The 22,132-nt window shown below is 42.0% G+C and overlaps 2 protein-coding genes across 12 annotated transcripts in view; one reads left to right on the forward strand and one right to left on the reverse strand.

Moving 5' to 3' along the window:
• NFYC (nuclear transcription factor Y subunit gamma) overlaps positions 1-13,333 on the reverse strand; it is a 64,006-nt gene extending 50,673 nt beyond the window's left edge. For 2 of the 11 annotated variants that reach the window (XM_008522631.2, XM_008522629.2), the window contains exon 1: positions 13,108-13,248. Coding sequence is in view for 5 of the 11 variants with exons in the window: in XM_070610127.1 (XP_070466228.1) it covers positions 11,202-11,487 (286 nt within the window). In the remaining 6 variants the exon portion in view is untranslated. Of the gene's footprint in view, positions 1-1,315; positions 1,399-11,201; positions 13,027-13,107 lie in introns of those variants that run through there. The other 9 variants (XM_070610140.1, XM_070610142.1, XM_008522633.2 and 6 more) reach the window with 8 other exon arrangements.
• Positions 12,606-20,412, forward strand: LOC139078960 (serine/arginine repetitive matrix protein 3-like). Its single transcript, XM_070591433.1, has 6 exons — positions 12,606-12,703; positions 12,813-13,245; positions 13,574-13,733; positions 15,391-15,448; positions 15,533-15,629; positions 19,942-20,412. The coding sequence occupies exons 1-5, from the start codon at positions 12,606-12,608 to the stop codon at positions 15,552-15,554; spliced, it is 771 nt and encodes a 256-aa protein (XP_070447534.1). The 3' UTR covers positions 15,555-15,629; positions 19,942-20,412.
• The last annotated feature ends 1,720 nt before the right edge of the window (positions 20,413-22,132 follow it).

Consider the following 22,132-nt stretch of genomic DNA (forward strand, 5'->3'; position numbering starts at 1 on the left):
AAGATAGAACAGTAGTGAATATATTATTGTTTAAAGCATGTATAGTCTGATGGTTTAATTTATTTAGGGTGATCATAAAATGTTACTGATTATCTTTTAATATCACAAAGGATAAACCTTTCTATTATCTTTTCAATAATAAGCAGCAGGGCTGATCTCAGGAGAGACATTGTAAGTATTATCGTTACTGAAGACATTCTGGGGTGCTAAAGTTTACCAGTGCTGGTTGAAGTTTTGCTTATAGATTTTGGGCCCAAATATTTATGTTTTAAGGGAGCCTCCTAATATGGTGAAAATCAGTTAACACGTGCTTTCTCTTTCTTTCACTTAATTATTATTTTTTTTTTTACAAAATATTCAAATAGAAACAGCTCACTATTATCTGAGGCCTTTAACAATCTCCTTAGATCTGCTTCCTCTCATCAAAGCTAAGTATCCCAGGACTAAACAACACACAACTGTTTTGCCAGGTAGATGAAATCTTTTCTAGAAATGCCTCAGTTGGTCTTACATGAGAGGTCATCGTGGGCATATGCAGAGATTCGGCAGAGCCCTGAAACAGAAGCAAAGTGGTCTGTCTGATCACTTTGCCATATTAACTTCTCTACATGCATTCCACTCATTTCCCACACTGAAATGAAATAATTTCTGAACACCAATTAGTGCCAGGTTCTGTACTAGGTACATTACAGACTGTACCTCTCTAATCCTCACCATCCCCTTTTACATGTGAAAAGGAGTGAGGTTCAGAGACGTTAACAACTGGCCCCTAGCCAGCCATACATCTAGGATGCAAACTCAGGTCCCATCTAGGGTGGTACTCTTCCCATTGCACCACATTGCTTACCAAGACATGGAGAACCTAAGGACACATCCAAGGAAATTCTTAGGTGTCACATTTATGTACAGATAGCACAACCATAACACCCAACTTCATAAATTTAAAATTTAGAAATATGACCAATGTTGAATTTGATCTGTTGGTTAGAGACCTAGCTAACTAAGTATCTGACAAAATAGCACCCTATAAGTTGATACAAATTTTATTACTAAACTATTAGGAACATTTACACAGCAGCAAATCACATTATAATTTATAAGAACTTGAAACTAACAACTAAATCATTAAAAACAGTATACATTAAAATATTAAGGGATTGCATGGTAATTTCACTATGGCATCTAAATAAGAGTTTAGTTATGCTAACAGAGTGCTGCAGGGTGCATTGTGGGGCAATCCCTCAAGCTACAGAGCTGCAGGTACTACAGTTCTTTTCTCAAAAGTTTAGATTACAGATTCTGAACAGCTACCAACCTGGGAAGGGAAGGCAGCAGGCCAACAGTTGTGTGCCTTATCCACGCTAGAGCTTCTCTTAACCCCACAACACTGGCGGTCAAGTCAGCTGCAAAGGCGCTCATTTGAGGGTTGGGAGGCAGAGGAATAGGGAGAACATGTTCACATCAATTAACTAGTGTCACTATGACAAAACAACTAAGTACTTGGGAGTCAGGCAGAGCTAGTTTCAAATTCTGGCTCCCCTATTTATTAACTGTATGACACTGGACTAATCCTGAGCCTCAGTTTCCTCATCTGTAATATATGGATATCACCATCTATCTCACAGAGCCGCTTGAAGGATTAAATGAGCTAACGTATGTAAAGCATACTGTTCTGTGCCTGAGTAAGAACTGAAAAATGGAAAGTGCTACAAGTCATCCAATGCAAATTCCTTGTTTTACACAGGGGTTAAGGTTCAGAGAGGCCTATCTCCTTAAGGTCCTGAAGCTACTATGAGGGAATGTCTCTCTTCCATCTCCAGCATACCCTGCAACCCTGCGGAAAGCAACTCCTGAGCCATAAAGGACAGTGTGGGAGGACCACCAGCTGCTACTAAAAATCTTCCCCGGTTTTTATGCCAGAAATCCATGCCTTTCACCACCAATCCTGGCGGCGGTCTGGTTATTATTCCAAAAGCCTACCCTTCGACTCAGCTTTTGATGTACCAGATTAAACCAAACATGTCCCTTGATACTCTGCGAAGGTCTCTGGCATAGTTTTTATTAGTTCTTAGCATTTTCAAGAAAAACACTTCAACCCCTATTTCTCATCAACAGTCACCTTAGTAGAATTCAAGCCATCAGTGGGAAGAGAATTCAAATTATCCTAGAATTTCCATTTGGCAGCCTGACCCATTCACTTACTATAGCTTTCTCTTCACTAGCCTGTCATTGCTGTAAACTAAGAGCCTCATGAGATCTCTTAGATTCCAACTCACATTCTTCCCTGGTCCTGAATCTCAGCAGTCCTCTACACCAGACAACTGCATCTTCTTGCCCTAAAAAAACGCCTAGATCACTATGAGACAAGACCAATGCCTCTAGTTACATGGTTCAAGCTTTAAAGCTCTCAAAGAAGGCAAGGTGGGAAGATGCTCTTGGTCAGAAAATTGATTTTGAATCACAGCTACCTATGTACTAGCTAGCTGTTACTTAATCATCTCTAAGCTCAATTCTTTATGTATAAAATGGAAAACATAACACCAACTCAGAGGAGTGCTGAGGCTTAAATGAGATAAGTTAAAGCACTCAGCATTAATACCTATCATGTGGTAGGTGCTCAATTAATATCTAAATATACACTTGACTACAGGACGTGTCTCATGTTTTTTGTTTTGTTTTGTTTTAAAGATTTTTCCTTTTTCTCCCAAAGCCCCCTCGTACATAGTTGTGTATTTTTAGTTGTGGGTCCTTCTAGTTGTGGCATGTGGGATGCCGCCTCAGCATGGCTTGATGAGTGGTGCCATGCCCTCGCCCAGGATTCGAACTGGTGAAACCCTGGGCCACCGAAGCGGAGCACGAGAACTTAACCACTTGGCCATGGGGCCAGCCCTTGTCACATGTTATAATTACCTTTTACCATATCTCTATTACCAGAGAAGAACTTCTTGAACGCAGCGGTTGTGTCTTATTTATATCCACATACATCCCCAGTGTTAGTACAGAAATATAAATCAAACCCAACCTTAGCCATAGTGTCAATGAAATAACAGAGAGCAGTGAGGATTGAGGAAAAGTGGAGAGTGAATGTCCCATCTAAAGGGGCATTTACTATAGTACTCAGCTCCAACTGACAAGGGCCATGGAGCAATGCTGGTTTACCCCACTAAGAGCTTCAGATTCAATAAAAGAAGCAAAAGCCAGATCCCAGACACAAAAAGTTGATGCTAGAATAGTTCTTGATCTGGCATCTTAAGGAATGACTTAAGGACCAGAGTTATGGCATAAGTTGGGCTCAACCACCATGACAATTCCTGCCAAGCACAGGGTCTTGCTCAGTACCCTAGATTACCTGATCTTGGAGGTTACACTCTATCCCAGCGGAAACAAAATAGCAGAAAAGAAACTGGGTTCTTCAGAGGCCTAAACAAACATTTTATTGATGGTATCCTTAACTAAATGGCCCCTTTGGACTTAGTAAGCAAATCTAGGGGTCCCAAGAATTTTCAGAGAAGAGAACCTCTAGAAAAAAATGAACTTTTCATATGTTGAAATGGGGACACAGTCATATTTACCTGAATATTAAATACGCTGTGAGCCTTATTATATACTAAACTGATGAGAAGGATGTATATAGCAGTTTGTTTTGTATTGATGTTGTTATAGGTTAGGGAGACGAAGTATTTTTTTAAAAACACCTTTAATCCAACTACCCAGAATCAAGCACTGTTAGTATTTTGGGTTATACACTTTCAGAAATTTTTCTTAATGTAAATGAGACATGAGGCTGAGTTAGTCCCTCCAGTATTAGACAATACTATACAAACTGTTTTGTAATTTTTTTCACTTAAACAAATGTGAATAATTTTCCATATCAAATATATACCTATATCATTTATAATAATTGAATTATATTCCATTCAATGGATGTACCATAATTTTTTAATCAGTTCTATATTAATGAATAATTTCAATGTCTTCAATTTTAAAATATAAATAGCATCACAGAGAACATCCATTAAACCCATTCCTCGTACTACTACCCTCATTATCTCTTCCAGAACCATTGCAACAGCTTCATAAATAGTATCATTTTGTCTGATTTAAAAAAAAAAAAAATGAAAGCCAGATTGTTTTAATGTTAAATCTTTCCATTTTCAATTTTGGTTCAAACTCTTAAAAAATTATAAGCAGATCAAAGAAAATTGAGGGCTGCCAGATTTTAACTTCTGACCCATATCCTTCATCTAACTTGGTCCTGAACAACTATTAGTTATTTCCCTAATTAAACCCACCTTCAAGGTTTACAAAAAACTGTGTTGACATATTTTCCAAAGAATCTGACAGAAGTTCTGAAGATAATTCCCAAAGAAGTCCCAGAAACATTCTGAGCAATGATAACATCATTAGAATAGCGCTGGTGCTCAGTAATGGTTGCTCAATAAATGAATAAAGTAAACTAATAAATGAGACCTTAAGTAGATTATAAATTCTGAATTATTTGTTTTTAAAAAATAAATTATATTCTCCGAAGTATAAATTAAGACCAATGGATGGAAAACTATTCTAGAGGGACTTATTTCAGCTCTCAGAGCTATCCAAAGATGGCACAAGCTGCTACGGATAGGATTTTAGCACAGGCTGTTTGAACACTTGACAGGAATATGTAAAGACAAAATGAAAAAGAGCAGCCACGTGGAGAAGCAGGGAAAAAGAGCCCAGTCTTTGCAGCTAGACAGATTTAGATTCTATTCCCTCCTCACCTCTTTTTAGCTGAGTAACCTCTGGCTAGTTACTTAACCCCACTGAGGCCAATTTCCTAAACTGTAAAACATCTTGCAGGGCTGTAAGGATTAAGAATACTTTCATTCATTCAATAAATATTTACATGTGCAAGCATTGTGCTAACTAAGATCTGGGGATCCTAAACAAGACACAGTCCCTGTCCTCAAGGAGACTAAAGTCTATTATAACAAAGAGTTACAAGTAGAGACAAGTTACAAGTAGGAAGTTATTGTAAGAATTACGATAGGGACAAGCGCATAGTTTAGGACATAAGCAGAGCACCTGACCCAGGGCCTAACTCAACTGCAAGCTGGTCAGAGAAGGCTTCTTTGAAGATTTAAAATCCTAAGAAGAATAGGAACCTACTAAGACAAATAAGCAAACTGCATGTGCCAAAGCCTGGAGTGGAGAGAAAGCATTCCGTTCCTGGAAGGGCGGTAGTTTGGAATGGCAGCAGCCCAGAGGCAGGAGGCTAGAATTAAAGTTAGAAAAGTAAACAGGGCTGGACAAGGTTAAGAATCTAGAACATTATTCTGAGGACAATGGTGAACCACAGAAGACTTTTAAGTATAGGACTGGCACAATCAAAATTACCCTTTTAAAAGATCATTTTGGGCACAACATGGAGAAGGAGAGAGGGCAGAAGGATGGCAGCACTCTAGACAGATAACAGGGAAAACAGGGTACCGCAGTAATCTAGTTACTGGAAAATGTAGTAGTGGAGATGTTGAAAAGTAGATGAATGGGAAATATTAAGAAGACAAAAAATCATTAAGACCAGCGGTTAATAATGCATGTAGAATAACAACACTGTGCTTGATAAACAGGAAGTGCTCCAAGAAACAGTAGCTGCTACTATTATTATTGTTATTGGTAACGGGATTAGATGTCTTGAAATCACTAAGAGTCTACGTTAAGTTGGAGACATATGTTATATGTTCCCAGAAAAGTCTTTTCCCACTATTGGCCAAGCTGTCTTCTACAAAAGGATTCATTTTTTATTTATAGACTTTCTACACCAGAACTGTTCAACTGGGCTGTACTACACACCATCATAACACGAAATGCTTATTAGGTGTTCTCACAAACAAGGATCCATGGCCAAGTCAGTTCACGAAACACTGCATAATGTACACTTTCTCTTGAAGGGTCATAAGGCACAGGAGCACGAAGGCTCTGTATGCTAACTGCAGTAAAGCAATGCATTTCACTTTGGCCATTATTTTGTCAAAGATCCTTTTTTCATCCCCAGAGGACACTTATTAGCATTGTATAAGAACTAATGTCCAATGAAATAGCTCGGGAAATGGGGCTCTAAGCCATCTTACAAATTTTAGTGGAATGCAAAGACTACAGGTAACTCTATTCTTACCACCTTCCAAAATGGTTGGAGTTTTATACACATTATGGCGTTTCCCTTTTTAACTTAGTCCTATGGAAAATGACATTCAATATCGCCAAAACTAGCAATCCTCTGCCTCCCAAGTTATTGCCAACCAAGTATGCTTTGCTTCTTAAAAAGGCCCCAACTTGGGGCTGGCCCCGTGGCCGAGTGGTTAAGTTCCCAAGCTCCGCTGCAGGCGGCCCAGTGTTTCGTCAGTCTGAATCCTGGGCGCAGACATGGCACTGCTCATCAAACCACACTGAGGCGGCGTCCCACATGCCACAACGAGAAGGACCCACAACGAAGAATATACAACTATGTACTGGGGGGCTTTGGGGTGAAATAGGAAAAAAAAAAAATCTTAAAAAAAAAAAAGGCCCCAACTTTGTTATTTGATAATGAGCAAATTCTAAGGTACCTACAGTACTAATCACTTACAGCAATAATTTTTAAGATAGTTAAAAATGACAAAGATGTTCAACAGGGGAAATAGCATATACTTTCTCTGTTCTCTTTTAAATGGACAGAACATGCCACTGGTGAGGGGATATGTTTTCTTAACACTGGGCAAAGAATCTCATTTCAAATAGATCACTGGACAATTTGCAACTCCTGAGGACAGGGTTAACAGTAATTAGAGACTAAAACCTTCAGTAACTCTAATCGATTTAAGGCAGTGACGTGATACAAAATATGCTATACTCCAATATCATTTCCTATTAGTCACTGAAGCTTTATTGAAGCACTGCTCATACCCATGAAAGCATTTAAGAATAATTCTTGAATATGACTTATAACAATATACTGTTGATTTTAAATGAAGGGTATTCATTTAAATAGGACACTTTACATACCTTGGACATGGAGAGTTGAATCTTTAATTTAAACCTATTCTACTAGAAACACTCAAACGCAAAGGTTAGACTAGTCCCTCTCTCTAAACTGCACCTGAAGTCTATCCATTAGAAAGCTCTCACTGTATAAAAGAAAGCACACTGGATTTAGAAGTATTCTGCCTGTAGACAAGCAAGAACTTAAACCAAAATGGAAAATACAAGTCCCATGCTGAAAACGAGTACAGGCGTTGCCTCACTACTATCAAGTACATCACTGCTAAAACATGGAGAAGTGTGGGAAGGGTGCAGCAAATTTTGCAACCTCGCAAAAATTTCTGGAAGGAAGAAAGATTTTTTCCCGGAACCATTCCACAATGTTGTCTTCCTGCTTACTTCAAAGAAAATGTTACCCAAGTGACTACAAACCAAACTGACAGTCCTACTCAAGTGACAATTTCTACAATTAGGAAAAATTTTAAATGATATAATGCAAACCTCTTTCTGGACAGAAGGATAAAACTAGTTGTCATGATATCAATAATCATTGCCGTTTGGCAAATATGAAGAAGTTTTCATCTCATCAGAATCATTACCACTAGGAACCTGGGGATTAACAGAGGCAATGAGGAGACAACCTAACCCGGAAACAAATGATCTACTACTTTGTGCATTTGTAAGTAATACTGACCTCACACTCGTCCCCTGTAGATCAGCCCCTAAACCACAACAGCACAACTAAATTAGGTTATTTCATGTCAAGTGGTTGCTCCCCACGTAGAAATCTTACTGTACCTCACAGAGTAGATAATTACAAAAGGCCTCCTCATCAGGGAAGCTCTAACTGGCTGTCAGGACAGATTTTTATGCTGCTCAAAAAAGAAAGTGATGTGCTCATTCTTATTAAGGCCCACTCAGTGACAGGCACCTACCACATGCTATTGTATTCATTTTTCACAATTACTCTATAGGATAGGTATTATTACCACTACTTTACAAAGGAAGAAACTAAGGCTGAGACAGGTTAAGAATCTGACCCACAGCTCACACAGAGGGTAAAAGCATTGCAGACAGAATTCTTTCCCAGGTCTGACTCCAACATCAGTGCCCCTTCCAAAGGTACTTTTTGCCCAAAGTATTTTAAATCCATTTCCTCCTACAATTAATCTACTTAAATTATGTTAGGTGCTTTGAGCCTCTGTGGGAAAATACTAAAATGACCTTGTAGTCTTCCTAACTAGTCACAGTGCATGCATGAAAAACTGAATAAACAAAATGAAAAGAGAGACCGTAAGACATCAGATAACTCTCAGTTTGCTTTGAGCACAAGAAATAGAATGGAAAAGAACAACTTGCTGGCTAAGGAATGTTATTCCTAGGTTGTATGCCTGAGGCTGGAATGAACTTCAAGAAGGTCATCTGTGACCCTAATAATACCCTCTGCCTTTCTCCCTCCTGTGAATGAGGCAAATTTGTCAAAACACAAAAGGTACCTTAGAGTCATCTCTGCTATCAAGTCAATGCTTCCACAGGAGAGACAATGTTGTCCCGTGGAATAAGCACTGGTCTAGGAATCCAGTGATCTGGCTAGACTTGCCTGTGCCCTTGCAAAGTTAAGTGACCTTGTCAAGGTCATCACACTCTCTACGGTCTCAGTACAAAGGACATGCCTAAAAGAATCAAAGGTCACTTCCTGAGCTAAGATGCAAGGATTTTTCTTTTTTCATAATATTCTATGGTGGCAAGAGAACCCAGTGTTTAAGAGTAAAGGCTCCACAGATAGTGTAAGAATTAAGAGTTACAGACCAATGGTTGATTCTGGGCTCTGCCACTTATTCACTGTGTGACCTTGAGCAAATTACTTAACTCCTCAGTTTCCTCACATGTGAAAATGAAGGTGGTAAGAGTATCTACCTCATACTGTGAGAGGATCATTTACATAATACACTTATACCCTAGTTGGTACAATATAAGCACTCAATAAAAGGCAGGAACTATGATATTATTCCTCAGTTACATTCATGGATCTTTAGTCACTCAGTACTTCTGAACTACAAGATAACAGAAGTGAACTTCAAAATTGCCTCAGAAAGACACCCAGCAAGGCCCCTCATTTCACTGCCTCCATTTCTCATACACCGGGATAAGAAACCTTGTATCTTCTAGTACAACTAAACAGTTCTGACCAAATTGAAAACGTGTAAGCATAAATGAGATAACAGACTTACTTGGTATAAAGATTAATAAAATGACATGGACACAATCTGTAAAGTATACAGCATTGGTATGACCTTTTTGCTAAAACGACAAAGCAAGTTCACAAGTTTTGTTGTTGTTTTTTTAAGATTGGCACCTGAGCTCACATCTGTTGCCAATTTTTTTTCTTCTCTCCAAAGCTCCCCCCAATAAATAGCTGTAAATTCTAGTTGCAGGTCCTTCTGGTTGTGTGCTATGTGGGACGCAGCCTCAGCACGGCCTGATGAGCAGTGCTAGGTCTGTGCCCAGGGTGCGCACCGGTAAAGCCCTGGGCTGCCAAAGTGGCGCGTACTGATTTAACTGACTTAACCACTTGGCCACAGGGCCAGCCCCCACAAGTTTTTAATACAAACTCAGACCTCCTGGGAGTTCAAGATTTCTAGGTTTGTCAATTCCAGATGATGACAAGATCCAGCAAGTGGCCATGGGTCTAAGGAGCTAATATGGAAAGAAGGCGGCCACTGGTGTTGAAGAGCAAGTAGTCAAGAAATGCTTGCTGAATAAGAAAGACACATGTATACACTTGTTTTTGTAACCTTGTCTAGACTTACTAAAAAAGAAACTCAGTTACAGATGCCATTACATTCTTCACATTTGGTTAACGTCATGACTGAGCCAAAGGAAACTGAGATGACCAATGTATAAAACGCATGGCAAGCCCTATTGCCCCTCATACTTTTGATTCTTAATCTTCCACACTGCAATGTGATTGCAAATAAAATGGAGGAGGAGACTCTCACCTAATCATTTCAAAACACAAAGCAATTATGACTTCCAATTTACTGGTCTCCCCTGGAAACCTGAATTATTTAAAGGTTTCCATGCAAAATGGGAATTGCAAATATTTTATTGTATCCAGTTTTAATTTTACCCATCACTCAGGAAAAGCATACCCTGGAATTATTATCCCACAGTTTGAAGAAGGCATTAGGCTTTGGATAGGTCCCAGTGTTTGGAGACAAACCTCCTAAAGAACTGGTGATGTTTGAAAAAGCTCTCTAGTGAGCTCTTTACACTATGCACTTGGTAGTTCCTCCCTGCTTAGCATTAATCACTTCCATATATAGAAAGACTATGTCAGCAATATTCTGAAGGCTGGTTTTAAAGAATGCAGATTCTTAAACTTTCTGTGTGTGTTCTTCCCCATTCTACCTGGGTTCAGGAAAACTCCAGCAGTTTATTTTGTAAATCTTTCCCTTCACAACAGACACCAAGGGATATAAATTAAATACCTAGTTGAAGAACCTACATTCCATATGGTTACCATTCTGTGGTCTGAATCTTTGAAACAGTATGACAGATTCTTATTATATTCTCCCACTCAATACACTCCTAACACCCAGAAATCAAAGAAAGATGATCCACTTTGAAATATAAAACTATCTTGGAGGGGCCGGCCCCGTGGCCGAGTGGTTGGGTTCGCGTGCTCCACTTCGGGGGCCCAGGGTTTCACCAGTTTGGATCCTGGGTGCGGACACAGCACCGCTCATCAAGCCATGCTGAGGTGGCATCCCACATGCCCCAACTAGAAGGATCCACAACTAAAAATATGCAACTATGTACCAGGGGTCTTTGGGGAGAAAAAGGAAAAATAAAATCTTAAAAAAAAAAAAAACTATCTTGTAGTTTGACTAGTCATGCTTATGTTGATAGCATGATGTAGCACATACAACTACAGGCTTTGGCATCAGGCAACTTGGATTTGAATCCCGGCTCAACCACTAAGTGACACTGGACAAACTACTTAACCTCTCTCTGATCCTCAATCTTCTCATCCACAACATGGGGATGATGCCCACCTAACAGGAATGTGGTATTAAATGTGCCCCAAGATGTCAATTCCCTTCCTCTACTACTTTCCCCTTCTCTCTCAAAAATGTAGTTGCATTCACATAAACCTGACCAAACCTGGGGCCAGCCCAGTAGTGCAGCAGTTAAGTGCGCACCTTCTGCTTCGGCGGTCTGGGGTTCACCGGTTCGGGTCCGGATGCAGACATGGCACCACTTGACAAGCCATGATGTGGCAGGCATCCCACATATAAAGTAGAGGAAGATGGGCACAGATGTTAGCTCAGGGCCAGCCTTCCTCAGCAAAAGAGGAGGATTGGCGGCAGTTGGCTCAGGGCTAATCCTCCTCAAAAAACAAAACAAAACAAACAAACAAAAAAAACCTGAGCAAATCTGAAAACCACAGGAGTTTCTTGAAATTGGTATAAAACAGAAGTGTAACATCTATCTAAAGCTAGAAAATACCACCCGACACTAACAAGGAAATACAAATTAGGAAAACACAGAGGTTTAACATAAATGTGTTTCCATGATCTTCAAGTCTTGAGAGGAGCACATGTAGAACAATTCAAGTTATTACAATCCAACGGAAAAGGAATGTACCCCCCAGCACGCTGACTCCAACAACTCTTGATTATAACAAAAGCTTTCTGAAACATGAACCAGAAAGTGTTGACAAGTCTTGTTACTTAAGACAAGATGCAAGAAACTATGCGCTGGATTATTTTTGTTCTGGGATGCTTATTAAAAAAAAAATTAAGTATACAGGAAGGTGGTGTATTTTTTTTGGCATGTATAAAAGGAAATAAATGAGTCAAGGTCCAGGATCTCTGTCAAGCTCTCTTCCACTACAGAGGAACCTAATAATATCCATTCACCAGATAATTGCAAAGTATAACATTTGCTAGAAAAGGTAGCTTTGGAAACTCAGCCCTGACCTGTATCCTTCCTAGAGCAGAAAAACTTCATAGAGAACATCTCAAAATTACATGCATGGTCCTGAGACCCAATAATCTGTACTTGCTCTCAATATAACTCCTAAATCTGAAAATGTTCCCCAAAATGCTTCGTACTTTCTCACTCGTGTAGATCCGTCACTAGTTAATGCTATGCCTCCCAGGCCTGGCATTCAGTTATTAAGACTGGACACACTTCTCCAATAGGATCCGTCTCAGCCTGGGTCTGTTTACTTCCTCCTGGCATCATTTCCCAGGTCTGGTAACTCTGGACTCCAAGGCTCCACCAAACCCTTAGTGTTTCAACACTGGCACACTCTAGCAAAATCCCTGCTGTGACTATCATCCGGATATGTTCCTGGGGCCGTGAAGCCTCTCCTCCTATGCCACGCCCTCAGACCTGCCATCCATGGACATCAGGGTCGCTCCCAAACTGTGTGATGCTCCAGGTCTAACATCCCTGGATCTCAAAGATCCTCTCAGCCTGTAACTCGGGTTTCACTGTTTCCAAGCCCGGAACCCTTGGGAGCTTGCACGCCCCTAGCCCGGACCACGTATGTTCCAGGGAGGGTAACTCTGGAATTAGAGTGCCTCCCACTTCGGGCCATGCACAGGCTACCTCCGAAGTACCTGCCAGACCATCACCCTCTCTTCCCCACTAAGGCGCCTAGGCTCGCCCTCAGCCTCCCCCCGACGCCTGAGCCGTAAGGGGTCATCACCCCGCAGCCCGACCCCAAGACATGCGCCTCCCCGCAGCCTCCGATTCCTTAATCACCCCCCAGGCCGGAGACAGCGCGACCAATAAGGTGCCAGGTCCGCGGCCTCCCCGCCACCGACCAATCACGAGCGAGCCCCCCCGCCGTCGTCTTCCGCCAATGGGAGAAAGCCCGCGGGCCGGGCCGACGAGGCGCACGGACCCCGCGAGCGCGGCTGCGGCGAGAGCGGCGGGCCCGGCGAGAACACAACATGGCGGCGGGCAGGCCGGACCGAACCACAGCAGCGGCCGCGCGAGGGAAGTGAGGTCTCCGCCGAAGGCGGGAAGCGCGGCCCCTCCCCCCGCCGCCGCCGCCGCTCGCCTTCCCTCCCACAGACGCTCCCGCACACTCACACGCCTCTGCTCAGGAGTCCAGGGAAGAGCAGGAGCCGCCCCCGCGCTCCTGCGGAGTCGGGCAATGCAGAGGCCTGGGCACGGCGCAGGGGAGGGGGAAGCGTGCGTCACGGAGAACGGAGCGCGCGCGAAGCGGGGGTACAAACAAGATGGCGGCCACGCCGTTTGCACCTTCTCCCTTTCCCCTCCCCCTCCCTTGGCGCCTCGACTCCCAGTGTCTCGTTATGCGCAGAAGCTCAGTTGCTTGAAGTCTCGCGAGAATTGGGAAGGGGGCGACGACACGTGAGGCGGAATGAGATCCGGGAGCCTTCTGGCCCCGCCCTTTTGTGGGGGGCGGCTCCTGAGGCGTTGCTCGGTGACCTCCGTAGGGCGTTCTATCCTTGTGGGTGTCTGCTTTGTCGCGCACACTTTTGAATTTTAAGGAATAAATAGTTTTTTGTTTTTTTTTTTTAATTTGGGACGAAAGAGAGCTGGAGGACGAAGGACGACGTGGGGATGCCAGATTAAGTGCGCCAGTAAAGAAGATAGCTACCAGTACCGTAAAAGAGGGAATTTAACACCAAAAGTGCAAGACGATATCCTCCAGAATAAAGAACGGCACTTCCCTAGAATGTCAGCTTGTAACCGTACGTCGACCTGGACACAGTTTTCCTCATTTGAATGCAGAGTTGAGAGCTTCATCAAAGTCCATTAGAAACCACAGCTACAACGAGCATTCTATCTTTTCATACTTTCTTTAATCTCTACAACCATTTAGGCCGAAGGCATTAGTATTATTTCTGTTTTACAGATGGTAAAACTGAAGCTCAAAAGGGTTAAGTAACTTGATCAAGGTCCCACAGCTAGTAAGCGTCAAAACTCAATTTGAATAGCTCCGAAACCTGTAGATAAAGTTATCAAATATTTATTGAATGGAATTATCTACAGTGAAACAGTGCATTAAGTAGCAAACAGAAAAATGAGGCTGCTCCTGCTGGTGATCACCTTGAAGTTTATAAATGACCTTGGAGCCTTTCTGAGACTTGTTTTGTAGGGGTCCAATAAAATCAACACACATTATTTCCTTCCTTTGAGTGTGTGACTCTGGTGATAAAAGTCCTTGAGAATAGTGGAATAAACCCTTGACGTGAATTCAGGAAAATTGTTTTCAAATCCAACCTTAGTAAATCTTCAGGCACTCCGTAAATATTTGATAAACGACTGAACGAAACCTAACTAGCTATAAGTCACCTGACTTCACTGAGTCTCAGTGTCTTCCTTTGTAAAATGATCTAATTCCTGCCTCCTGGGAGTATTGGAGAGATTGAATGAAATAGTGTAAGGAAGAGTGCTTTGAAAATTGCAAAAGTGTCATAAAGAAGTTAGTGATGATGATGACATTTTTCTGACATAGAAATGGCAGAAAAAATTAAAAACAGGCAGACCTAAAATAAGAAACGCTGTGTTGAGATAGAAACGTGAGCTTAGCTAATGGGAAAAAGCTAGGTGAGTCTTTCTACAAATAGTTATTGAGCAATTATTTCTCTCTCTTTTTTTTTTTCTCCCCAAATCCCGCCAGTACATAGTTATATATTTTAGTTGTGAGTCCTTCTAGTTGTGGCATGTGGGACGCCTCCTCAGCATGGCCTGATGAGCGGTGCCATGTCCGCACCCAGGGTTCAAATCTGCGAAACCCTGGGCCAGTGAAGTGGAGCACGTCAACTTAACCACTGGGCCACAGGGTCGGCCCCGAGCAATTGTTTCTTATACTATGTTTGCAAAAGAGGTGAAAAAATGCAGCACAAATCAGTGTTTTTAGTTATTATTGTAATAATTAAGTATTGAGAGCCGTGGAGGCTGCAGTTAGCCTCCCTCCAAGAGCCTGGAGGTGCCCTCAGAATTAAACTATTAAGAGTCTACATACTGAGGAAATTAGCTAAGGGTGACGGTAAACATATTTAACAGATGGTGCTCAAGCATTGATCTGGCAGATTTGAAGTCCAGGAAGGGTCCTGGAGATACCCTTCTGTGCTAGGTGTTAACCCTTCGGTTGCTAGGTTGTGAATAGTAGGTCTCAGGGGATGCCAAGGGAGGGGAGTTGTCAGGAGGCTGGAGACAGCAGCTATTTACCAGCTAGTATGAAAGTATTTCAGTATTTTAGTGGTCAGTATTATAACTGGTAACAGTCATACTGGTGCATACAGGATAAATATTAGTCCTTGCTGTAGACTATTATCAATATTCTCTGCCCCTCCTTTTCTAACCACGCCCCTCCCCCCCCCCCCCCCCCCGGCCTTTCCCTAGGAAATTGTACTTCTCACCCTAATGTCATCAAGCTTGGCCTTGTTTTGATCAACAAAATGTGAGTAGAAATGGCATGAGCCACTTCTGAGCAGGAAGGTATAGGCCATCTCATGATTCTGCCATATTATTTTTCTTCTGCCAGGAGAGTTGCATGTCCCAAATAGAGCTGCTTCTCAAGCTTTGGTCTCAGAATAAAGGTGTGCAGAGCCACAGCAGACACACATGACACGTAATGTAACGTGAGTAAGAAATAAACCTTTGTTGTTATAAGCCACTGAGATTGTTTTAGTTATTTGTTACTGCAGTGTAACCTGGCTGGCCTAAACTGACTAATACAGCCCAGAAATGAGCTCTCTCTGCGGGTAAGCCGAGAGCTTGTCTACAAACATAATCAAAATCAAACCAAGCTCTGATCCAGATCATATGGGAGGCATCTCAAGAAGGCAGATGTGATTGGAATTTAATAAACAGAAGCCTAATCAATCTTATCAACCAGTCATTCTGTAATCTGTTGGGAAAGAGATTCTGTGAACCAAAGGACTTAATTACCCGTGATAGCCCGAAACAAGGCCGTCACAGGGGTAAGCCCTGGCATAGTCCCTCTCAGCACTGTCTCAGTCAGGCCGACCTGAGCATTAGGATTTCCTGGTCCATGTTAGCCCTGTAGCAGGTGAGAATATTTCAGGCTCCTCAGCTAGGAAATGCTTCAACATGCTTTCCTGGTGTGAGTCTATGCTCACCCAGCAAATATCTTGCCTATAGGGACAGAATTTAGTGATCTGCCATCTAGAGGATCCCAGTTCCTTTTTTAAAAAAAATTTAATTATTTTATTGAGGTCATATTGGCTTATAACATTGTATAATTTCAGTTGTACTTTATTCTATATCAGTTTCTGTGTAGACTGCATCGTGCTCACCACCAATAGTCTAGTTTTTGTCTGTCACCATATATATGTGCCCCTTTACTCCTTTCACCCTCCCCCTCGCCCCCTTCCCCTCTGGTAATGACTAATCTGTTCTCATCCATGTGTTTATCTACCACATATGAATGAAATCACAGGGTGTTTGTCCTCGTCTGGCTTATTTCGCTTAGCATGATACCAGCAAGGTCCATCTGTGTTGTTGCAAATGGCACCATTTTGTCTTTTTATGGCTGAGTAGTATTCCATTGCATAGTATGTACCACATCTTTATCCATTCATCAGTTGATGGGCACTTGGGTTGTTTCCACATTTTGGCTATTGTGAATAATGCTGCAATGAACATGGGGGTGCATAAATCTCTTAGAATTGTTGATTTCATGTTCTTTGGATAAATACCCAGTAGTGGGAAAGCTGGATCATATAGTATTTCTATTTTTAATTTTTTGAGACATCTCCATACTCTTTTCCATAGTGGCTGTGCCAGTTTGCATTCCCACCAGCAGTGTATGAGGGCGCCCTTTTCTCCACATCCTCTCCAACATTTGTTGTTTTTTGTCTTGTTAATTATAGCCATTCTGACAGGTGTAAGGTGATAGCTCATTGTAGTTTTGATTTGCATTTCCCTAATAATTAGTAATGTTGAACATCTTTTCATGTGCCTGTTGGCCATCTTTTTTATCTTCTTTGTAAAAATGTCTGTTCATATCTTCTGTCCATTTTTTGATTGGGTTGTTTGGTTTTTTTGTTGTTGAGTTGTATGAGTTTTTTACATATTTTTGAAATTAACCCCTTGTTAAATATATGATTTGCAAATATTTTCTCCCATTTGGTGGGTTGTGTTTTCGTTTTGTTCATGATTTCCTATCCCTTGCAGAAGCTTTTTAGCCTGATGTAGTCTCATCTGTTTATTTTTTTATTTTGTTTCTCTTGCCTGAGTAGACATGGTATTCAAAAAGATACTACTAAGACCGATGTCAAAGAGCATACTGCCTATATTTTCTTCTAGTTTCATGGTTTCAGGTCTTACATTCGTCTTTAATCCATTTTGAGTTAATTTTTGTATATGGTGTAAGATAATGGTCTACTTTCACTCTTTTGCATGTGGCTGTCCAATTTTCCCAACACTATTTATTAAAGAGACTTACCTTTCTCCAATGTATGTTCTTGGCTCCTTTGTCAAAGATTAACTGTCCAGAGATGTGTGGTTTTATTTCTGGGCTTTCAATTTTGTTCCATTGATCTGTGTGTCTGTTTTTCTGCCAGTACTGTGCTGTTTTGATTATTATAGCTTTGTAGTATATTTTAAAGTGAGGAATTTGATGGCTCCAGTTTTGCTCTTTTTTTCTTAGGATTTCTTTGGCTATTTGGGGTTGTTTTTTTTTTTTCTTTGACACCTAAGCTAACAACTGTTGCCAATCTTCTTCTTTTTTCTTTTTTTTCTTCTTCTCCCCAAAGCCCCCCAGTACATAGTTGTATATTCTAGTTGTGAGTGCCTCTGGTTGTGCCATGTGGGATGCCACCTCAGTATGGCCTGATGAGCGGTGCCATGTCCATGCCCAGGATCCAAACTGGTGAAACCCTGGGCAGCCAAAGCAGAGTGTACAAACTTAACCACTTGGCCTTGAGGCCAGTCCCTATTTGAGGTCTTTTGTTGTTCCATATAAATTTTGGGATTCTTTGTTCTATTTCCGTGAAGAATATCTTCAGGATTCTGATTGGGATTGCATTGAATCTGTAGATTGCTTTAGGTAATATGGACATTTTAACTATGTTTATTCTTCCCATCCATGAACATGGAATATCTTTAGAGGACCCTAGTTCTTTTGATAATTGTATTTTTCATTTACATCAATCTATTGGATTCTGGTTTATATAACTATCAGTTTCTGTGAATTTCATGAATACAAGAGCCCCCCTGGGAGATGGTGCCACTCTATGCTTACTATTAAAATCAGGCTTCTGAATTTGCAAGACTGAAGACCAGTTCTGGGATGATGGTAAATTCCTTAAGGTTATAGCACTGTAGAGGTACCTGTCTAGATGGCCAGCTGGACTACCTTAAGCTACACCCATCTATCTCATTCTGTGCCTTCTTTGGTCTAAAAGAAAAGCAGTAAGTGCTGAAGAGAAATACAATTCACATGCTGTGGGGGTTCAAAAAGGAGAGAGAGGGGCTGGCCTGGTGGCACAGTGGTTAAGTTCACACACTCCACTGCAGTTCAATGAACTAGGGTTCATTGGTTTGGATCCCAGGCATGGACCTATCCACTGCTTATCAAGCCATGTTGTGGTGGCATCCCACATATAAAGTAGGGGAAAATGGGCACAGATGTTAGCTCAGGGCCAATCTTCCTCAGCAAAGAGAGGAGGGCTGGCAGCAGATGTTAGCTCAGGGCTAATCTTCCTTAAAAGAAGGAAAAAAAAGGGAAAGTTTACTTTCCCTTATTATGAAATAGGATAGGAGTTCAGGAAAGATTCATAAGGATGTGATATTTGAACTGGGTCTTGAAAAATGAGTAGAATTAGGAGAAGAGCATGCTATGTGTAGGTGGCCACTAGAGCAAATATAAGAAGCCAGGGACCAATCGGGGGAATATAGAGTAAGAGGAAAAGGAAGAATTGTGTGAAAAGATATATTAAGGTCAGATTAAGCCTCTTGGGTTTTATTTTCTACTACGGAGAGTTAATGGTGGAAGTTTTTTGGTTTTGTTTTACCATTTTTAAGTGTCCAGTTCAGTGCCATTAAGCACAGTCACATTGTTGTGCAACCATCACCACTATCCATCTCCAGAATTTTTTCGTCATCACATGCTGAAACTCTGTACCCATTAAACAGTAACTCCCCATCCTCCCCTCCCCTAGCTCTTGGTAACCACTGTTCTATTTTCTGTCTCTATCAATTTGACTATTCTAGATATCTCATATAAGTGGAGTCATACAACATTTGTTCTTTTGTGTCTGGCTTATTTCACTTAGCATAATGTGTGCAAGGTTCATTCATGTCATAGCATGTACCAAAATTTCATTTCTTTTCATGGCTGAATATAGTATTCCATTGTGTGTATATACCACATTTTGTTTATCTGTTCATCCGTTGATGGACATTTGGGTTGTTTCCATCTTTTAGCTATTGTGAATTATGCTCCTGTGAACATGGTGTACAAATATTTGTTTTGAGTCCCTGCTTTCAATTCTTTTGGGTATACACCCAGAAGTGAAATTGCTGGATCATACAGTAATTCTATGTTTCGTTTTTTGACCACACTGTTTTCCACAGCAACTACACCACTTTACATTCTCAATGATAGAAGTTTTACAAAGGGGAGTGACATGGTCAAAACTGTGTTTAAAGACAATCTGGCAGAGAGCATAGGACAGAATAGGATTTCAGAATGACCAATTGAAGAATTCCACAATAGTTCAGGCAAGATGTAATGAGGGGCTGAGCACATCAGTAACAATGAGAACAGGGAAGAGGATGACTCCAGAGCATGGAGAAGTCATTAGTTCAGGTTTGGACTGTAGAGTTTGAATTACAAGTGGGACACTGTAACCTGGAAATTGTCTTGCCTGCTCAACACCCTTACCCTTTCAAATGGTAGTAGCACTCTACTTTTTTCCTTTTTAGATTGTAGAATCATCCTTCTTCTGTACATAGTGCTGAGCGGGGAAGGTGTGTGGCTGTGAGAATGCGCTTCTCAGATCTCCAGCTGGGGGAATGCACCAACAGCTCAGCTGCTGAACTCTGAAGTCCATGCTCAGCTTTGAAATCCCTTGCCCTTCACTCCCAGGCCTCACTTCCCACAGGCTGCTCCTGGCCAGCGACTGAGCACAGAAGGGACTTTAGGACAGGCTTTTTCCTGGGATAAGTGGTACTCTTCTCATGGACAACTTTGGCTCAAAGACTCCTCAGTGGCCTTGCCAAATTCTCCTTAGAGCTGCACTGTGGTCTAAGACGCTTCCACCTAGAACTCCTTCCTTCTCGCTCCTTCACTTAGAGTCAGACCTGCATCACTATCCAGTGGTCCTCTCGGTCTCTCCCAGCTCCTGCCCCATTTTCTTCCACAGGTGTTTTCCATAATAAATTTCTTGCATTTAATCTGTCGTGGTCTCTGATTTTCTGAGGATCTGAACTGACAGGAGGGTAGGGAGCGTCAGATACTTCATGTTGTAGTGTCTCTTCTATACCACATCAGCCATAGGGGTAGGCATACAACCCAATGTGACCAATCATATGATCCCCACATCTTGGCCCAGTGCCTCCTCAGAGTCTCTCAGCATCACTTGGCTCCCAGACCACTAGCCACTTGGTCCACCTCAACCACAGACAAGGTTGACCAACTCTGAATGAGGCCTCCCAGTTCTGCTGCCTGAGGCCAACTAGTTGTGAACATGGATTCTATGGCTTCTGCAGCTTCCAGACTCTGAGGACACACCACCTCACGGAGCACGAGCTCTCACTTCCTGAGCAGCTGCTGAAGGGGCCAGTGAAGCACCCTAGAAGTCTAGGGGATTTAACTACCCATAGGGCAAACTGATCGATGGGAGACAAGACAGGAAACAGCAGATAGAACAATCCACTCTCCCTTCCTTCCTCTGATGGACTGTTTCAAAGTATAATTTTGCTATACAACCTCTCTAGAAACATTCTGCATGGCCAAGTGGGTGGACCCATAAAGAGACTACTCATTATGAAGAAGTAGCAGCAAACATTTCCTTGCATTACTTGCCATCTTTTCCTGCTTCCCCATCCCCTCATTCTCACTGCTCTAGGATTGTGCCTCCCACGTAAGGCTTTAGCACTTAACCCCTTCTTCAAGTTTGTGTTCTAGAAACCCTTGCTAAGACAGGTCACAGTTTCTGAACAGATGGGCACATGACCCAAACTAAGCTAAGCAAAGCCTTCCTAAAGATATGAAATATAGGGGCTGGCCCCGTGGCCGAGTGGTTAAGTTCGCGCGCTCCGCTGCAGGCGGCCCAGTGTTTCGTTGGTTCGAATCCTGGGCGCGGACATGGCACTGCTCATCAGACCACGCTGAGGCAGCGTCCCACATGCCACAACTAGAAGGACCCACAACAAAGAATATACAACTATGTACCGGGGGGCTTTGGGGAGAAAAAGGGGAAAAAAATAAAAATCTAAAAAAAAAAAAAAAAAGATATGAAATATAGATATGGGAGAGACAGGACTTTCCTTCTGAAGGTCTGAGCTATGAGAATCTGTGGGTGGCCATCATTTCTGCTTCATGGAGACAGCCTGCCTAAGCACGAAGGCATCACAGAGAAAGAGACGGACACAGAGCCCTGACAGCCTTTGAGCACCTAGATCCAACTCTCCCCAATATGTATTAGCTGTTTTGTCATTTCTTTATCTCTCTGAAGACCGGTTTTCCCAATCGAAATCAAGAAAACATGGTCACCCATAGATCCCAAGTCACCTCTGTTCAAGAGATCAGCCAGGTGACTTTTAGGCTCAATTTTTGAACTCCTGGGAGAAAGAGCTGCTGCTTGGGCTGGCTTTGGCCAGGTGTCTGCCCCGAACCAATCAACCTTAATGTGGAGGGGGGCATAGGGTCATCTGTAAATGTGGTGGTGTCCACTGTAACCCTGTGAATAACGGTATGATAGCAAGCTGCAGGATAGAGTAACACTTCCCAGAAAAGTGGGAGTAGAGAGTTGGGCAGATCAAACAATGGCTGCTCATTCCCAGAGAATAAATAAGTGGAGAGAGGGTAAACAGAAGAGGTCAGAGGACAGATGGTATCTGACCCAATACCACCTTACACTTTGTCTAAACCAATGCTATCCAAGAACTTTCT

The sequence above is a fragment of the Equus przewalskii genome, chromosome 2 (genome assembly GCF_037783145.1).
Source record: "Equus przewalskii isolate Varuska chromosome 2, EquPr2, whole genome shotgun sequence".
NCBI classification, from domain to species: Eukaryota; Metazoa; Chordata; class Mammalia; order Perissodactyla; family Equidae; genus Equus; species Equus przewalskii.

Excerpts from the sequence above, each read along its gene's own strand:
- LOC139078960 (XM_070591433.1), top strand. The coding sequence starts at position 12,606 with ATGCACAGGCTACCTCCGAAGTACCTGCCAGACCATCACCCTCTCTTC. Across the intron at positions 12,704-12,812 it reads CTCCCCCCGACGCCTGAGCC|GTCCGCGGCCTCCCCGCCAC; the intron begins GTAAGGGGTCAT and ends ATAAGGTGCCAG. Across the intron at positions 13,246-13,573 it reads GGAGCGCGCGCGAAGCGGGG|AGAGCTGGAGGACGAAGGAC; the intron begins GTACAAACAAGA and ends TTGGGACGAAAG.